The 18,080-nt window shown below is 41.7% G+C and overlaps 1 protein-coding gene across 1 annotated transcript; it reads left to right on the plus strand.

Annotated features, from left to right (window-relative positions):
- The first annotated feature begins 14,460 nt into the window (after positions 1 to 14,460).
- LOC123405430 (bidirectional sugar transporter SWEET14-like) lies at positions 14,461 to 16,845 on the plus strand. Its single transcript, XM_045099118.1, has 5 exons — positions 14,461 to 14,702; positions 15,324 to 15,360; positions 15,466 to 15,838; positions 16,012 to 16,131; positions 16,215 to 16,845. The coding sequence occupies exons 1-5, from the start codon at positions 14,651 to 14,653 to the stop codon at positions 16,509 to 16,511; spliced, it is 879 nt and encodes a 292-aa protein (XP_044955053.1). The 5' UTR covers positions 14,461 to 14,650; the 3' UTR covers positions 16,512 to 16,845.
- Positions 16,846 to 18,080: the final 1,235 nt, after the last annotated feature.

Genomic DNA, 18,080 nt, shown 5'->3' on the forward strand with positions numbered 1-18,080 from the left:
TATCATAGGTAAAAACTCACTTGCAGGTTGGAAGAGATTGACCTCTTTACCCTGCGAGTGAAAAGAAGTGAACAATCAAAATTTCGAAACAGAAGAAAAGATCGTGTTGGAACAAAATCAAGAAAGTTGCTTCACCTCTGAATCAGTGGACCTAACACATTGCACATGCTGGCCATTGGACTCAGACTTCCTAATAGGCCCCATGATGTCCATTCCATTACTTCCAGCATAGTACAGTTCAGTTAGTTTCACAAAGTCAAATACCTAAAGGGACAGAAAACGTCAGGTAGAAGAAATATAGAGTAAAAAAGGAGGCAAATGATATAACAACATACCTTGTCACGAGATCTTCCGCTAATGATTGCAGTCGGGAAAAGTGATGCGACATGCCTCACAGCAGCACGCATCTGGGAAAACAGATCTTTAGAAAGCTGAATGGAGAATTCACCGATATACTAAATGATTGCAGTTATATAAGTTATAGATCTTTAGAAAGCTGAATGGAGAATTCATCGATATAAGTTATAGAAAAACTAAATGATCTTTCTGCACATGAATAAGCTTTTGCTTGAATATGGGCTGATTTTCCATCATCCATTATGAACAGAAATGACAGAAGAAGAAACATCAACAACAAATGTTCATGCCTGCGCAGAAAACCCATTCTCACGCATTCGCAATAAGCTAAATGAACCATGAAGGAGCACCACAACCCCATCTTCATCTTGGAGCGTGAGAGATTCATAACGCTGTGCTATGGATGCAGAAGTGAATAGGTCATTCCTGACAGAAGCAAGGTTAGTCAAAATGGGTTCTACTTGACTGGAATCGTAGAACTGGTCCACCAAATTTGGATCGCAGAGACGCATACTTTTCAGTGAAGCCGGAAACAGCGAGCTTCCGCTCTTCCCCTTTCAGCCTCACCAGCCACCACTCCCACAGCGTGACCTAGCCAAGCACCAAATCGAATCAAACCACCGCCCATCTAGGAAGAAAACAAGTAGGAAAAGGGCATGCAAAATGCGGGAAAGGAAAGGGGGAGAGAGCGTACGTGTGGGTGCTCGGCGGCAGGGGCTGCGGTTGACGACGACGGGATCTTGCCCTCGGCGGGGGGTTGCGGGTCTTTCTTGCCCTGGGTGGAGTAACCTGCCGGCGACGGGATTCCTGGCGACGGGTAGTCTGCCAGATCTGGCGCCATTGTCGAATCGGGCCAGGATGACCTGTGTACGCGTTTCCCTGTCCCCAGCGAGAGCCTCGTGCACAACCGCGACCATGGCACCGTCGCCATCGAGGACCTCGACGCCTTCGACGCCAAGCTCGCCGACAGGATCCGCAAGGCGTCGCATGGAAGAAGGAAGGCCCCGGCGCCGGCGTAGACGAAGAAGGGGCGGGGCGTGGTAGAGCATAGGGCCAGCTCGCGAACCCCCGCGTCCGAAGGAGGACGGAAGGCTCGGCATCGCTGGCGACCATGCCGAGCTCGACCACACGGCGTCGCAAGGAGGAGGGAGTGCCCCAGCGTCGACGCATACGAAGAAGGGCGGGGCGGAGTAGAGAACATGGCGGGGCCCTCGCGGGAGCTGATGACGAAGGGGAGGCGCTGCCGGCGATGGAGATGAAGGGGAGGGGAGGCCACCAGAGAGAAGTCGCCGTGGAGTTGTGGATAGGGATGGGGTGGGGAGAGGAGGGAGTGGGTGAGATTGTGAGTTTTTTTTCTAGAGTTGGGAGTGGGTGATGCTGTGAGTGGTAGCGTTTATCTATACTACATTTTTTTCATCACACACACCCACCCCATCATTAAGAATTTTTTTATTAGCAACTCGGTTATTTCGTGTAGGCATGTCCGATTCACTTGCATGGGTGAGGTTTTTTTATCATCGCGGCTATCATAATTTAACTTAATTTAATTTCTATTAATTTAATTTAATTTAATTTCTATAAAATTTAATTTAATATTTATAATTTAATTTAATTTAATTTCTATAAAATCATTTTTATATAAAACACTTATAAAATTGATAAAAATGTATTGGATATATTTAATTTCTATAATCATATATAGGTCATCTTGTGGTCTGTGGATGATAAATTTTATGGAGTACTTCACTGGAAATGATTTGTCTGACACTCCTACGCAGGTAATTTTTATGTAATACTTATTCTATGTTGTATCATTATTTAACTCTTATTTCTACTTTAATAGGATCATTTTTATGTAATACTTACTCTATGTTGTATCATTATCTAACTCTTTTTTCTACTTTAATAGGATCATATGACAGATTTTAGAACAAAACTAGCTGTCATTTTAGTGGACTCGGAATTAAATGATGATAATATAAGAAATCGGGACATGGAAGATGACGAAATCAATATAGATCCCACGGATTGTATGATTCGGGATGGACCCCCTCACAATCTCAAAACATCGAACACATCATTAGATGTTGAGCTCATCTCACAGTCATATATCCTTTCACCGTGTGTCAACCCAACAAACGATGACTTAATAGACGAACTGTGCTTGTTCATCAGTATGATTGATGATGACGCTTTACTAGAGTAAGCCTTGTTCTTTTAGTTCATTTTGTATTCTAATAAATTACTCTCATGTCATTATAATTGACGAAATTTTGATTTTACAGAAGCGAATGGGTGAAAAGCTCTGATCCTTACCCTATCAGCTTAAAGTTGAGACAAATAAAAAACATATTAAACAATGATGAATATATGGATATTGATTGCTTTAACATGGCTGTGCGGATACTAGCGCGGCACGAAGTCCAGCTTCTTAGAGACATTCCATCTCACTACATGGATCTAAACTTTTGTGTAAGTTACTATAATTGCGTTTTACATATTTTTTTCTCATAGCACTATTGTTTTCTTATTTTTATTTTAGTCCATGTTCCAATATGCACGAGACCCAAGTCATCATGAAAATATGGACAGTGCTACGTTTAAACGATTCTTTCATAGCTGGCCTGACAACAATGAGTATCATATCTCACAGTGTGATATGGTAAGATTTTAATTTTTTGTTTAAAACAGTGGTTTATTTGGTTTTAATTAATATTTCATGTATTTATAAATGCATGCATCATTGCAGATTTTATTGCCTTGGGACATTTTTGGGCTGTTTCTATTGTTTGTCTTGGATCAAGATAAACAAATTATCTCAATTTTTGATCCAATACCAGTACCTACTTTGGGGAAGAATATACTTAAAACCGTGGTCAGTAACCTAAACCTCGCACTCCAAGTTGCAAACCCTGCATTCAAAGACGATATCTCTAAATGGGAATGTATAGTTCCGGTTGTTCCAACAAACTCACACTGGTATGAATCTTTTCAATGCATTCAATATTAAATAATTCATTCATTCAACACACATTATGTGTTTATTTCATACATGCAGTGCCTTGTCGGGGTATTTAGTTTTTAACTACATGCACTCATTGTGCGATGGAAAGCTATATTTTTCTATACCCGAGGTGAGTATTTACACCATGCTTATTTGTATACACATTGCACATACAAACTTGGTATAACAATGTTGTCTAATGCATATGTAGGATTGTTTTGAACTGAGGAAGCGATTTTTGGTGCATATTTTAAAGTATGAAGAAAATGAATCTCAAAACAATATCCCATACATTGAAGGAAGCATCATAGATCGCATCAATAGATGGACTTTCATTGCTTCAAAAGATGGACCATCAAGATGTGCTTAGTCCTGGTTTTTAAAATATATTTCTGTAAGAATTATAATACAATTATTATGTGATCGTGAATTTTTTGCGGAGACATGTTTCTGGATCATATGTTACGCACTTCTCATATTGTTTTGTATAAGACACCGATAAATGGCTCAATAAAAAACTCAAATATGTTTTACTATAGATTATGAAACCGTGTGTTGGATCATAAATATGTCACAATTTTGAAAATACAATTTGAATGACATAATAACATTTTTTACCCGTCTGAAAAAAGCAGAAATTATTTTTCTATATGATACCATATGAATTCAATTTTTTTTAGACGTGCGTTGCACGTGCATGCTTACTAGTAAATAGGAAAAAGGTAAACTAAGATCCGGTGGAGACCCATCAAACACTATCATAAAATCTTTTAAGAAAAACATCTCTATTAATCCTGAAAAAGTGTAATAGTAGTCGTTAGATAATAATCATATGGTTAATATGTGATGATAGACAAATAGTTCTATTTCCATACGTATTCGAGAGTCCAAGAATTTATAAACACTGCCTCTCCCTTTATTCAATGGATGGTACATCCCTTTATTCTGGGATGGTACATGTCTAAAATAAAAAAAGAAACATGACCTTTGTAAAAAGTTATTGTACGTGACTTTAGAAAAAAAAACTGTCGTACCTGATATCCATAAGCAGATAAGCGACTGTATTTATATACGTCCCCTAGAGTCCAAGTGGATGTAAACACTATCTCTTCTTCTATTGTAGCGGTGGTGTGTGTAACAAAAGAAAAATAGTGAAACATGATCTTTCTAAAAAAAATAGTCGTACATGATCTCAAAACAAAAAGAAAAACTCTTACCATCATCTGGTGGATGGCAACGACCGTGTCCGCCACCTTCTCAGCATGACACGCGTCCACGAACGCATTCAACACGGGTTTGCTTCTGAAACATATGTGATGTTGCAATTATCTACAACGAATGTTGTGCAACAAACTTCTCTTACAAAACAATTCTGCAACAAGACCTTTATTGCAAAAAAATGAAAACAAAATCTTAGTTGCAAAATAAAATAAAAATACAACAAAATAGTTGTTGCAAAAAAGTTCTGCAACAAGACCTCTGTTGCAGAATTAATTCCGCAACAAGACCTATGTTGCAATGGCGGTGGCGCACTTGGCCGTTTGATGCAACAGATCCGACGGCTCTTGACCCGATTGATCTTTTAGAAAGATCAGGCGGTGGACGCGTATCATGCCCCTTAAAACAAAAAATATTTTAAATTTACATAGCTTAATCCAATATTTTAAATTTTGCATGGAGAAAACAGAAGTCCATTGTAGAATTAATGGATGTATTCATCCATAGTCAGATTTGTTGGTACCTTGAACTGGTGTGCTTAAGTTGTGGCTATGTAAATACTCCTAGAACTTAGAGTTGACCTAAACAAGAATGGTGCACCTGAAAAAAATGGTGCAACATATATAGGGTTCTTAAAATAATTGATTTCTTCAAGTATTATTTTGCAATTCTAAATGTTAATCTCATTTCTACATCCTTAGAAAATTTATTCACACAACCATTATAACAAAATTAATGTCAATATGCCAGCATGCATAAAAGAAAAGAAAAAACGGATGCTATTTTTTCATGCCATTTATTATGGTTGCTTCTGTATAGAACATAACAATATCAAATTTGAGATAGCTATTTTATATATGAACATGAAAGTAAGTAGTGGAGAAATTAAACGATTACTAGCAAATTATGGTAGGTTTCATGTTGAATGGCATGTTAAGAATTCCTTAACTTATAAATTAGTAGATGACAACAAAAATCATTTTCTGGATGTATATATTTTCCAACTATAAATATTTGTATATTTCCAACACTACAAGAATAATAGACAGATTTATTCTTTCAAATAAATGCTTAAATTTTGCATGAGAAAACACATGAACTTCGAAAGTTTGTGCTGCCTCGAGAAAGAGAGAAGATAGAAAGATACAAATAATATCATCTTAGGGAAAACAATTTGTAGGATGTGATGTTCCTTTGGTGAAAATAAATCTCCTATTGCATCCATCATTTTACATATAAAAACTTTTATTTCGAAGAGAGCCTTGGCGTTTCCAGTATTCCTAATTATCATTTTCTTACAAGAAAAAAAAATCTCTTCTCATTATTGAAATTGCTAGCCCGTGCTGTAGCACGGGTTGATGACTAGTACAGTTTAAATATGAGCATTAGGATCTGCATCCTCGTGCATGCAGTAGTGCCAACACGAGACTCCACCTGCCTCAAGTGGTGGTTTATCTTATCTCTAAATACTCCATCTCCATGGCGAGTATGGCCCTTCCCCAAGCACTAGCATCGAAGATGGTGTGGTGCAGCCGACGATCGCCTTCCCCTACCGCCACTCCCCACCTCTCTCTCGTAGTATGATCGAAGTCGAACAGACAAGGAGATTTTTCATATTCCCTATCAAACCAGGAGTTTTTCTATGAAAACGCCATGCAACCACCTGCTTATTACCACCTGGCTCCTCGGGTTTGTCAACATATGGTTAAAAGGAGCGGCAACGAGTGACATGCGTGAAATACCGACCGTACAATTATCTCTTGTCATATATAGTGATTGTATTGGCAGTATTCCTGAGTACGATGACCAAAGCGAGCTTCCTTGGTGAGTTCAGTGACCGCCTGTGCATTTTACTCCTATTTAGTAAGCTTAATTTGTCCAAATAAAAGTTTTAAAAGACCATGTCGTCACGTGAATAATTAATTTTTAGGAATTTATTACTTGCATTTGAGCATTTTCATTCCACAACACTATTGACATTTGCGCTTTAATCATTGCACTCAACCAGCAACAATATTAAAAATGATCATCAAGGGTCAAATCAGTCGCTAATGTTCTGTCAACATAGGAGATTGTGCGCTTTAAATCATGAACATCTTTTTTGTATTGGCTGCTGGTACAAAGGACAGCAAGCTTTTACATCAATTATTTCTTAGTGGACGAAAACATTATTTCCTAGTGGAGGAAAGCGTCTTTGGTGCCCATCCCAAAGAGAAGGCTTGTGCTGATCCACTTATGCCCGAAATAAGTATGCTAGAAAATATATTTTGGGAAAATGTCGTGTTGCACAGATATGTCCTTTCAAAAACACTTAGTTCTATGCATACATCCTGTGAAGTATTGCTACGTATATACCTGTACTTGGCTTGTTGCCCCCCCCCCCCCCCCAATCAGCAGTACTGCCAAGCACTTTGTGAAAGTACAGGTGCCGAGCAGTCTTTCATAAGTGCATAATTAACTATACATAGGATTTTATTTGGCTTGCCCCCCCCTCCCCTCATATTCAAATCCTGGCTCCGCCACTGTTAATTAGGTTCCTTGGTGGAACCAGATCTCCGGATTTAAGTTGGTACAGGTGCTCACCGTTTTTAAGGTTTAACGACAACAAAGATTTCTGGTACTCTTTGACAACGAAAATATCTTTCGGGCTCGGCATCTATAGGCAGATCATACCTATATTCGCTCCTTTTATTTCATCCAAACATTTATTGTATGACTATAGTTTTTATGATTTCTATATATTTTTTAATATCCTCGAGCAGTCTTTACCTGAGAAGGACGCATACATCTTTGGAGATGGATGAATGGATGATAAGGTCATTAATTAGCCATCCACTAGATTAATCCACTAGACTAATTCAAGGGTATACATGTCAAGCATTATTGTAGCCTTTTTACGTGTGTAGTCAGGAAAAATGAGAGCAGTAGCGCTGTTCAGGGTTTCCAGCGTCCTCCCACGTTGATGGGATAACGTAAGGGGTTGAAGGCCAAACGGAGGAACTGCTGATTGATACACGATTCACACGAAATAACTTGGACATCATGCTCTAAAGTTGGGACCTGGCCGTCATGTTTGGTTAGGCAAGCCCAACGGCATTCCATTCGTTCCTATAAACATTATGATGGTTTGGATAAAGTTTTGCGAGGATGTCTAAAAAAAACTAGGGCATCATGCGGCGCGCTCTGATCGGCAATCAGCTCACATCAGATCAGGATCTCACATAAAAAAAAAAAGATTAGGGTCTCGGCTACTGCCGCACAACCGCTCCCTGCCATGGTCATCCTCGGTGGCGGCGGCAGGATGATGGTTAGCGGTGCCCGCATCCGGCACTCCGGCAAGCAACTGGCAAGTCCTACGCCCAGCCACGACGTGTACATATAGCCCCAACGGCGGCAACACCCATCATGTGGTTATCTTTTTGTTCTCTCTTGATTTCCCCTTATTATCAATTTGAGAACAGATGGTATAACCTGTGTTTCTTGATTATAATTGATTTTATCCAACAATCCATCTTGGGTGTATATCATTAATAATTCAATTGAATATGAATAACAATTTGTGTATTAGTAGACGTCGACAGAATAGATGCAAGAGAAACAAGGTGAATTTATGCATTTTAATCATCATTTATTGTTTCCAAAATCATGATCGTATTGTTAAAATGTTATTCTATCATTGCTCTCTGAACGTAATAAATTATGTGAGGGATTGTTTGTTACAGTCTTATTACTGTTATTATTGTGTGACTTTTGTATATTATATATTGTTGTGTCCCAAAAAAAAAATCGACATTGTATACCCATATCAGAATTCCTGGCTCCGCCCCTGCATCCACGTGCTTCTTCATGTCCTTCCTAGATGACAATCAGATATTCATGTTGGTTACGTCGCGTTTTCGTGATCTCCCATCTTCTTTGGAGATGGATGAGTACCATTTGCCAATTCCATACGCTTGCAACACTGTTACCATTGGAATATCTTCCACTCCTTTTGGCTAATATCTTCCCTTTTGTTGATATCTTAATTAATCGCATTATGAGGCCATGATCTGATCTGATGATTGACCCCTTCCCTTTTGGTCCTTTATTGAATCTTTGCAGGGACGCCACTGATCTTTGTGTATACTTTGCAAACTTTGAACCTCTGAGAGTGACTTCATACCTTCACATTTTGGGATCCCTTTCTGTGCAGTGTGTAGCTAGGATCATTGTGGAACAACTTTGATGAGAGTGAACGTATGTATGTCTTGATTAAGACTGATGATTGACCGACGTACCTTGGTAAATACTCGTACATGCAATTCCATCATTTATGCTTGTATTGTGATTTGTTGCTCCGGTGCATTTTCTTTCTGTATATGTATGGTCCGTTTTGTGAATGTTTGCCAAAAACTCGAACTTTAGCCTCAAATTGCTTTGCTGCAACGATTTTTGTGGTCTGTGTCTCTTTGTTTATTAAACTGGTGTGGTCATCTTTGCCTTCTAGGTTTTCTCTTGTTTTCATCATTTCCATTTTGTAGCCTCGAAACATGGTTTCATCCAACTTTATATAAATCATAAATGGACAAACCGATACAAAGTGATGAGAAAATCCTCATACATGCAGATAAAAAACAATGTCATTCGAACAAGCGGCACAAGTATAGCAAAGACGCCACACCTAACAAGAGACATCAAACACTACCAAGCATGACCGGAACTGCCCGCCTTAAGAAATCACCGGACACCATACAACCAAGCACACCGAGCCATCTTTCAAGGGCCCGGTTGATTGTTGGGACCAGGGGCGGAGCCAGTGGGGGGCGAGCGGGGGCCAGACCCCCTTATCGATCGGCCACCCCCATGGAACATCAGCGGGGACTAGGTGTGGGAATATCGAACAATATATCCAGATTAATTAGTACTTACAATCATCATTAGCCGGCCCAATAGCTTGAAAGAGGCCCAAGCCTAGTTAGCGAAAGAATGCTCAGGTATGGACTAGATGTATTGACTAGTCCTGCCGCTGTTTCAGCAGATTTAACCCGTAGTAGGGCATCACCAGCCACTGGCGGCACTTCGTCGTAGATCTGGTCGGCATCCCTCGTTGCTTGTTGCGTGCAACCTGTGTCTGCGTCCAACTCTCGATTCCCTGTATTAACCCAACAATGACATAATTAGCCCATTTAGCTCCAAAATACCATAATAAGCTCAAAATGGCACAAGAACCTTGGTTAACTCATGAATATTATATACTTAGCTTGTTTTCCTCTAAAATGACATAATTAGCCCATTTAGCTCAAAAAAGACATAATTAGGTAATTTAGCTCCAACAAGAGGAGAAGACGAGAAGAAATAGGCAAAATGAAAAGATAGAAGAAGAAGAAGAAGAGAAGAAGAAGAAGAGAAGAAGGAGAAGGAGGAGGAGGAGGAGGAGGAGGAGGAGGAAAAGGCCAAGGACCATCTAGTCCTTCTCCTCCTCCTCCTTCTTCTTGATTTCTTCTTCTTCTCCTCCTCCTCCTCTTTCTTCTCCTCTTTCATATTATCCTTGCTTTAATTAACCCAACAATGACATAATTAGCCCATTTAACTCCAAAATACCATAATAAGCTCAAAATGGCATAAGAACCTTGGTTAGCTCATGAATATTATATACTTAGCTTGTTTTCCTCTAAAATGACATAATTAGCCCATTTAGCTCAAAAAGAAGGAGAAGGAAGAAGAAGAAGAAGAGAAGAAGAAGAGGAGGAGAAGGAGAAGAAGAAGAAGGAGGAGGAGAAGAAGTGAAGAAGAAGGAGAAGGAGGAGAAGAAGGAGAAGGAGCCCTCCTTCTTCTCCTTCTTCTTCTCTCCTTCTTCTCCTCCTTCTTCTCCTTCTTCTTCTCTTCTTTTTTCTTCTTCTCCTCCTCCTTCTCCTTCTCCTTCCCCTTCCCCTCCTCCTCCTCCTCCTCCTCCTCCTCCTTCTTGTTTTTCTTCTCCTTGTTCTCTTCTTGCTTCTTCTCTTTCTTCTTCAATTTAGCTTATTTGTCATATATATGTTGTTGTTCTTCTTCTTCTGACTTTCTTATTCCCATTTTGCAGATTGGATGTATTACATGCATGGAAGCTGGCGTTGGAGTGCTTTAGTTTCCGTTTTTATTCGAGTTGATGAACAATGTGGAACTATATGTATATGTATATATGGATGAACAATATATGTGCAACTATATGTATGTATATATGGATGAAACTTTGTATGTGTTGGTTCTTTTGATATATGGGATGTACGTTGATGAACAAATGGCATTGATGAGCTTTATATGTATATCATATATGTGTTGTGACCTATTTATTATATATGTGCTATGAATTATATGTATATGTGCTGTGAAATAGAAAAAATAAACAAAAATGTGACAATATAGGCTCTTTGCCGTCTGCCAGCTGATGGCAAAGGCCTTTGTCGTCAACTGACCGACGGCAAAGGTGCCACGTGGCGCCCAGCTTTGCAACCTGGGCAGTAGCAGCTGGCCATATAGTCTCTTTGCCGTGAGCCTCCAGGGGGCAGACGACAAAGAAGAGGGAACTGAGGAGGGGGGAGGAGGAGGCAGACGGCAAAGAGTGGAGAGAGGGGGGAGGGGAGGAGCCGGCAGATGGCAAAGATGGACGGGGAGGCAGACGGCAAAGATGGAGGGGGAGGGGAGGGGAGGAGAAGGCAGACGGCAAAGATGGACGGGGAGGCAGATGGCAAAGGCTCCGTTAACCCCTAACGAAGGCAACGCGTGTCGGCTGCCGTCTCAAGCGCTTTGCCGACAGCTCCTAAGGAAAGCTGACGGCAAAGAGCTTTGCCGTTCGCCTTGCGCGGGCAGACGGCAAAGAAGGTCCTATGCCGTCGTAGGCTGACGCAGAAATTTTGCCGGCCGTGACAATCTTTGTCGTCTATGGTATTGTCTTTGCCGTCCGGGATATTGTCTTTGCCATCTGTGATGGCAGACGGCAAAGAAGGTGATTCCTGTAGTGTGCACACATTGATCCGTCGTACTGGATATGTTCACCCATGCATTCCCTTTTCAAAGCAAACACCTCTTCCCAGTTCTTTTTTAAATACCTCTTCTGAGAATAGTCGCATGTTCAGGGGAAATCCATCTCTGAGCCCGGTGAACAGTACCACATTTTGGACTACAAAAAATGTTCAAAAATTAATTTTTTTGTGGTGCAAGATGCTTTTATGCGTAAACTCCTTGTAAATATTTATGAAGTTTGTCATGAATAGTGCGATTTTCAAAAGTTTCTTCCATATCCGAATTAATTTTTTGCCATGAGCTCCTCGAATGTCCAAAATTCACAAAAAATTGCAGGGAGTTTACACATAGGAGCATCTGGCACCACAAAAAAATGAACATTTTCTGTACCTCAAAACTAGGCACTGTTCACTCCTGAGATCATCTTCGCCCGGGAGCCAAAACACCGTGTCCCATGTTCAGGATCTTCTTCATGTTCTGGTAGTAGTATTGACTTGAATAGTTTTTCTTTTGTTGAGACGTACCACATTGTTTTTTAATTAATTCCAATTTTTACCCTAAGCTTAGGATTATTTTTTGGGAATTACTCCCTCCGTAAACTAATATAAAAGCATTTAGATCATTAAATTATAGTAATCTAAACTCTTTTATATTAGTTTACAGAGGGAGTACCATATTCATCTTACCCCATCCTATATATACCTAAGAGAGTAATCTCCATCACTTTTATTTATCTGCTACTATGCCAAATGAACATGAAACCATGTATGGGAGGGGAGTCGATTCAAGTGAAAACTACTACACCATTTATATTTTCTAAATATCTTACGTCTATAAACTAATCAAATATTTACTTTTCGACTTCATCAAAATATAGAGCAACTGATTCCAACAACAAGGTTCGTGCCGGGTATCATCTAGTTTAACCAATCTTTACCAAAAAAAAATCCTTTTCATATATATTTTTGGATTGCATGTTCTAGCAAAATGCTACCAGAGGGTCATACTTCATCGGCTCGTGGACAATGGCGTCTGAGTCAGTTTGGTAGGGTGAGAGCAGGCGGCGGACCAGCGTCGTGTTGACAGGCCGCCATGTCCATCACAAATTAGTAAGTGGTCGTCCGAAGAGTCGGGCATCACCATAGACGTCACCACAATGACAGTAGCCACCGGCATATGCACATAGCGCGTCAATTGGTCAATCTTCTCTAAACTAACTACACCTCCGTCCTGATTTACTAGTCTCCTTCGTATTTTGAGTAATATTTTGTGGGCAATGCTATGAGTCCTCCGACGGATCTTTTTAAAATATCCGCCATCACGCCAGCCGTTAGATCTAGTGTCAACCACCAGTTAGCCTCGTCCTTATCACTGCAACAACGGTTGTGTTGTAGAATCTTTTGTAACAAAAATCATGTTACGAAAACTATTGCAACAGAGGTATTGTTGTGGATTTTTTTGCAACAGGGATCTTGTTGCGGATTTTTTGTCAAACCTTTTTCTTTCGCATAATCTTTTTGCAACAGAGGTTTTGTTGCAGTTTTATATGAAATAGAGGTCTTCCCAACTTTTTTTTTCTTTTGCAGAAACTTTTTGCAACATTGATCCTGTTGCAGAGCACCTAACGCTTGTTGCTTTTGTTTTGAGATAGAAATGAGTAGGTCCAAAAGGGCACGTGGCAAGTGGAGAGGATGACGGATGCGACCGAGAGATCTGCCAGGTGATTGTTAGTGTTTCCCATATTTTGTAGATGTACGCAACAAACCTGTTAGCTAGTGGGCTGAAAAGCGCCTGAATAATTGCGTGCTTGTGGGCGTAAAGCCTGGCGGCTATCTGTTGCATATGCACAATCTGAAAAACCGATTGGAACACCAGCAGAGATGAAACACCCTTTGCCAAAAGGAAGTCCAAAGATTATGCACGCTAGCATGCATGGATCTATCGATCGAACCGTGGTCAAAAGCAGTCAAAGACGTGAAACATTATGCTAGCATGCAGCTAGCCTCCTTCCTACGTACGTACGTTGATCGCCTTCCTTAGTCTAAATCTCTCCACTAGAGTACAAAACTATGCAGCATTGAACCTGGAAAAAGGGCTGGGATTATCAGCCCTCTTCCATCCGGAAAGACAGGAGGAGAGCCTGGCATAGTCGTCCAGGAACCAGGATTATTGGCTGGCACGAGAAGCAATCTGAATCAAGCAACTTTCTTATGTGTTTTGTGTGTCAAAAAAGCAACTTTTTTATGTGTGTCCCACAAGCCAGAAGCCTTCCAAGATGGATCGTGGAGGCGATCGAGCAAAGGGCACACTGACGTGTGCGCACTACGTACGTACAGCTGGTAAACTTACGTACGTGCTGTTTCTCAGCTGCCGCTCGTGCCCGAGACGCTAAACTGTTTGGGGCCGTGCGTATGCATGTATCTATGTATGTATGCAGCGCAAGTAACCGTGTGATGACTGATAACTCCTAACTGGCTAGGTAGAGCTGGACACTGGTCACTCACTCTCTTAAACGCATGTGATCATCCTCTAAGTGGCAGCTATAGCTCTGGTATCTAGCTTCTACGGCTGCGTAGCCAAGCTGGCCTGTTCTAAGACAGTTTACTTGAAGTGTACTGCAATTTCCCTAATAAATCCACGCATTATGGAGGGAATTGCGAGAGAGAAAGTGTGCCGACACAAGGGGCTTTGTGTCATGCATGCTGATGATTATCTTGTCCTTTGTTTAAAGCGGTCCCATGGCCGGGTTGGGATTATCCATGCATTAGTTTTTGGTATTTGTTCTGATGATTGATCAGGAATAGTTTGTGTGTGTGCCAATGGAGTCACACGCGATAAGGCATGTGCGCCTTTTCTTGCCCCCAGAGCTTCCTTCCTTCCTGGCGCTATATAAACCCTTCTGAGCTCCAGCTCCATTCAAGCTCTCAAGCAACAACAGCCTCCAGTAGTAAGCTGGCAATTCTTCTCCTCCCATTCAACATATCTATACTTGAAGCCTAACTAGCTATTACCCTAGCCAGCTTGGTAGAACCATCTCATTGCTCTCCTCGTCAACTCGATCGTCTCAAATTCAAAGCTAACTAAGGTCTTGCAATGGGTGGCCTCTCTGCTCAGCACCCATGGGCCTTTACCTTCGGCCTCCTAGGTATATTAATATTGTTGTCTACCTCAGTATATAGATGCTTCCCAAATTAATTTTGTTCCATATTTTTAATCTCATTGCCCTTTATTTTATTTTCGTCTGTGTTCAATACGGTTTGCCAAAACTAGCTGGTAGATTCTTGTGTCAACATACCCATGGGTGATACCTACTTGTGGTACGTAATATTCTCAGCAGCATCCAGGATAGTTAGTGCGGGTTGGCAAAAGTAAGATTTCTCTACTTGCATCGTAGTGATCCTTCCTCTTTTGTCCCCGATCAGCATATTGTTTCAGGCCCCCCGCCGTTAATTTCTTTTCTGTAAACTAAAAGAGGTATATATATATAAAGTATAGTTCATTATTCATTGGAGGAATGCGTGGCGACGGCAAACAAAAAGGTAGAAAAAGGAAAGAAAGATGTAAACTAAAGGGCTCCAATACATATAGGAGTGGCTTTTTCTTATGGTGTAGCGTGTGTGACATCTCACCGGCTAGCTAGCCATTACTGAAAGCTGGCTAACCGGGGATTGAAAGCGTGCGTAACATCCATATCTCCTTGTTCTCGCTGGATAACTGTCGTATGCATGTAATGTAACGTACTCCTTACCACTTTGCTTTCATGCAGGCAACGTCATCTCCTTCATGACCTACCTGGCCCCACTGTAAGCCTCTCGATCACTCTCACTCAACATCGTGTTTCTCTCTCTGGCAGTCTAGCTTTGCTTGTCGGTCTCTGTTATATGACCGTGCAAATTACGTACATGCAGGCCGACGTTCTACCGGATCTACAAAAACAAGTCGACGCAGGGATTCCAGTCGGTGCCTTACGTGGTGGCGCTCTTCAGCGCCATGCTCTGGATCTACTACGCGCTGCTCAAGTCCGACGAGTACCTCCTCATCACCATCAACACCGCCGGCTGCGTCATCGAGACCATCTACATCGTCCTCTACCTGGCCTACGCGCCCAAGCAGGCCAGGCTCTTCACCGCCAAGATCCTCCTCCTCCTCAACGTCGGCGTCTTCGGCCTCATCCTCCTCCTCACCCTGCTTCTCACGGCCGGCGAGAGGCGCGTCGTCATGCTCGGATGGGTCTGCGTAGGCTTCTCCGTCTGCGTCTTCGTCGCGCCCCTCAGCGTCATCGTGAGCACCCTAACTCTCACCATCTCTCTCTTACATGCTCGCCTCGTTTGCTCTTGCATATATATATTGCAGCGTTACCCTAACTCTCACGCATGTCCTGTCACCATTGATCTTGATTTATAATCCATCTCTCTCTTACATGCTTGCCTCGCTTGCTCTTGCATATATTGCAGCGTCTTGTGGTGCGCACCCGGAGCGTGGAGTTCATGCCCTTCTCCCTCTCCCTCTCCCTCACCGCCAGCGCCGTCGTCTGGTTCCTCTACGGCCTCCTCATCAAGGACAAATATGTCGCCGTAAGCAACACAAACAAAAAACAAAATATGACACTAGCTAGTTGTTCTTTTGATTTGATTTGTTGGTGTTGATTTGCATGCAGCTGCCCAACATTTTAGGGTTCGCTTTCGGGGTGATCCAGATGGGGCTCTACGCACTCTACCGCAACGCCACGCCCATACCGGCGCCCAAGGAGATGGACGCCCCCGAATCTGAAGATGGTGCCGTCAAGGCGCCCGAGCACGTCGTCAACATCGCTAAGCTCGGCACGGCGGCGGCAGCCATCGAGCTCAACACAAACCACCCCGTCGAGCCGCCGCCGCCCATGAAGGAGGGGACGGCCAAGGCATGTGCCACCGGCGAGAAGCTTGACAAGGCAACCCATGTCGAGCAAGTCTAGGCATGCATGCGTTCATGACACGGATGTATATATGTCGTGCATCCAAATAAGCCATGACGGGGATCGAGCAAACAACCGGTAGAGAATGCATGCATGCATGGCGTGCCTTGTAAATTGTACTAATTTGTACCGGCGATGCTCCATTCGAATTCAAGTATCCATTCGTAGTAGCTCGTTGCGAAGGGTTCTTATTTTATTCTGATCGTATCATTAGTGTATCCATCGATCACTTAGATGTAACGGTCTTATTATAAGGAACCGCCGGCAGGGTGAGCGCGGCTGGATGTAAATTATAGTACCAAATATTTTTCTATAAAGTACTGTTTTTCTTGAAGATATTTACTCAGGCCAGGTGGTCAACAACAATTCAAGACATAACCAGAATATAGCCATTGTGGAAACATGATTGCCCTTAGGAAGTCTATATGGGATTGTTGATAAGGACAGTGGTGACATTATTGTATACATTTCGAATCGTGTAAACACTTGGTGCATCAGATTGATGACTCTGGATCTAACTAGTGGAGCGTTGTGATGGCATCCCCTATCATCCAATTTGTAGGTGCGGCGTGATGATTTAGGGTTGTTTGATATATGTTTTTCCAGAACTTTATTGATTAATTTAACTAAAATGAGTGTGTGCATCTTTTGATGCAGAGGTCGGGGTTTCGACCTCTTTTTTCAAAAATATAATTGGTGCATTAAATTGATCCTGAGCTTTGAGGCCTAAAGCAAAATCAATGTGTTGGTGCTACAAAATAGGAAAGTAAATTGAGTATAAGATTTTTTTTTGTTCAATATACTCTTTTCATAGCACATACTTTAGGGACCCGCTAGACCTTTTTTTTCTCCATTCATTTTCCCCACTGAAACATCCCCTACTCTTGTTTTTAGCTATGACATGGTCCCTATAGCGGGGAAGATTCCTCTAGATTTAGTGCTTCAACAAGAACCGATGGTAATACTTTTTTTCTTAGCATGGCATGAGCATTGTTTGTCAACATTGGGTGCCAAGGTTTCTTAGCACACACTCATACTCGCGCTAAACATTGGGGAATGCGGTGCTAAGATAAAATGTAATAGAGTCGGGTTTAGTTGAAGCACCACGTCTAAAGGCATCTTTACCCCTGTTGGGGCCAATTTCATAGCCAAAATACAAGAGCAATATAAAAAAGTACACGCAACCCGCCCAAAGTTGATCTATGGAATTTGCTTGGGTGTCTCACCCGGGGTATTTTCCCTTGCGTGCATTTACCCCACACGTCTACGACCATATGGAGAACGGCATACCCGCCACTCTCAAAGTTGAATTGCTTCGAAAGTTTCTCAAAACATATTAAGTGTGTAGAGGTTGTAGATCTAGAGAATGCATGCATGCCTGCATGGCGCGCCTTGTGAATTGTACTACTAATTTGTACTGTCGATGCTCCATTCGAATTCAACTATCCATTCGTAGTAGCTCGTTGCAAAGGGTTCTCATTTTATTCTGGTCGTATCATTAGTGTATCCATCGATCACTTAGATGTAACGGTCTTATTATATGGAACCAGCAGGGTGAGCGCGGCTGGA

The sequence above is a fragment of the Hordeum vulgare genome, chromosome 1H (assembly GCF_904849725.1).
Source record: "Hordeum vulgare subsp. vulgare chromosome 1H, MorexV3_pseudomolecules_assembly, whole genome shotgun sequence".
In the NCBI taxonomy this organism is placed as follows: Eukaryota; Viridiplantae; Streptophyta; class Magnoliopsida; order Poales; family Poaceae; genus Hordeum; species Hordeum vulgare.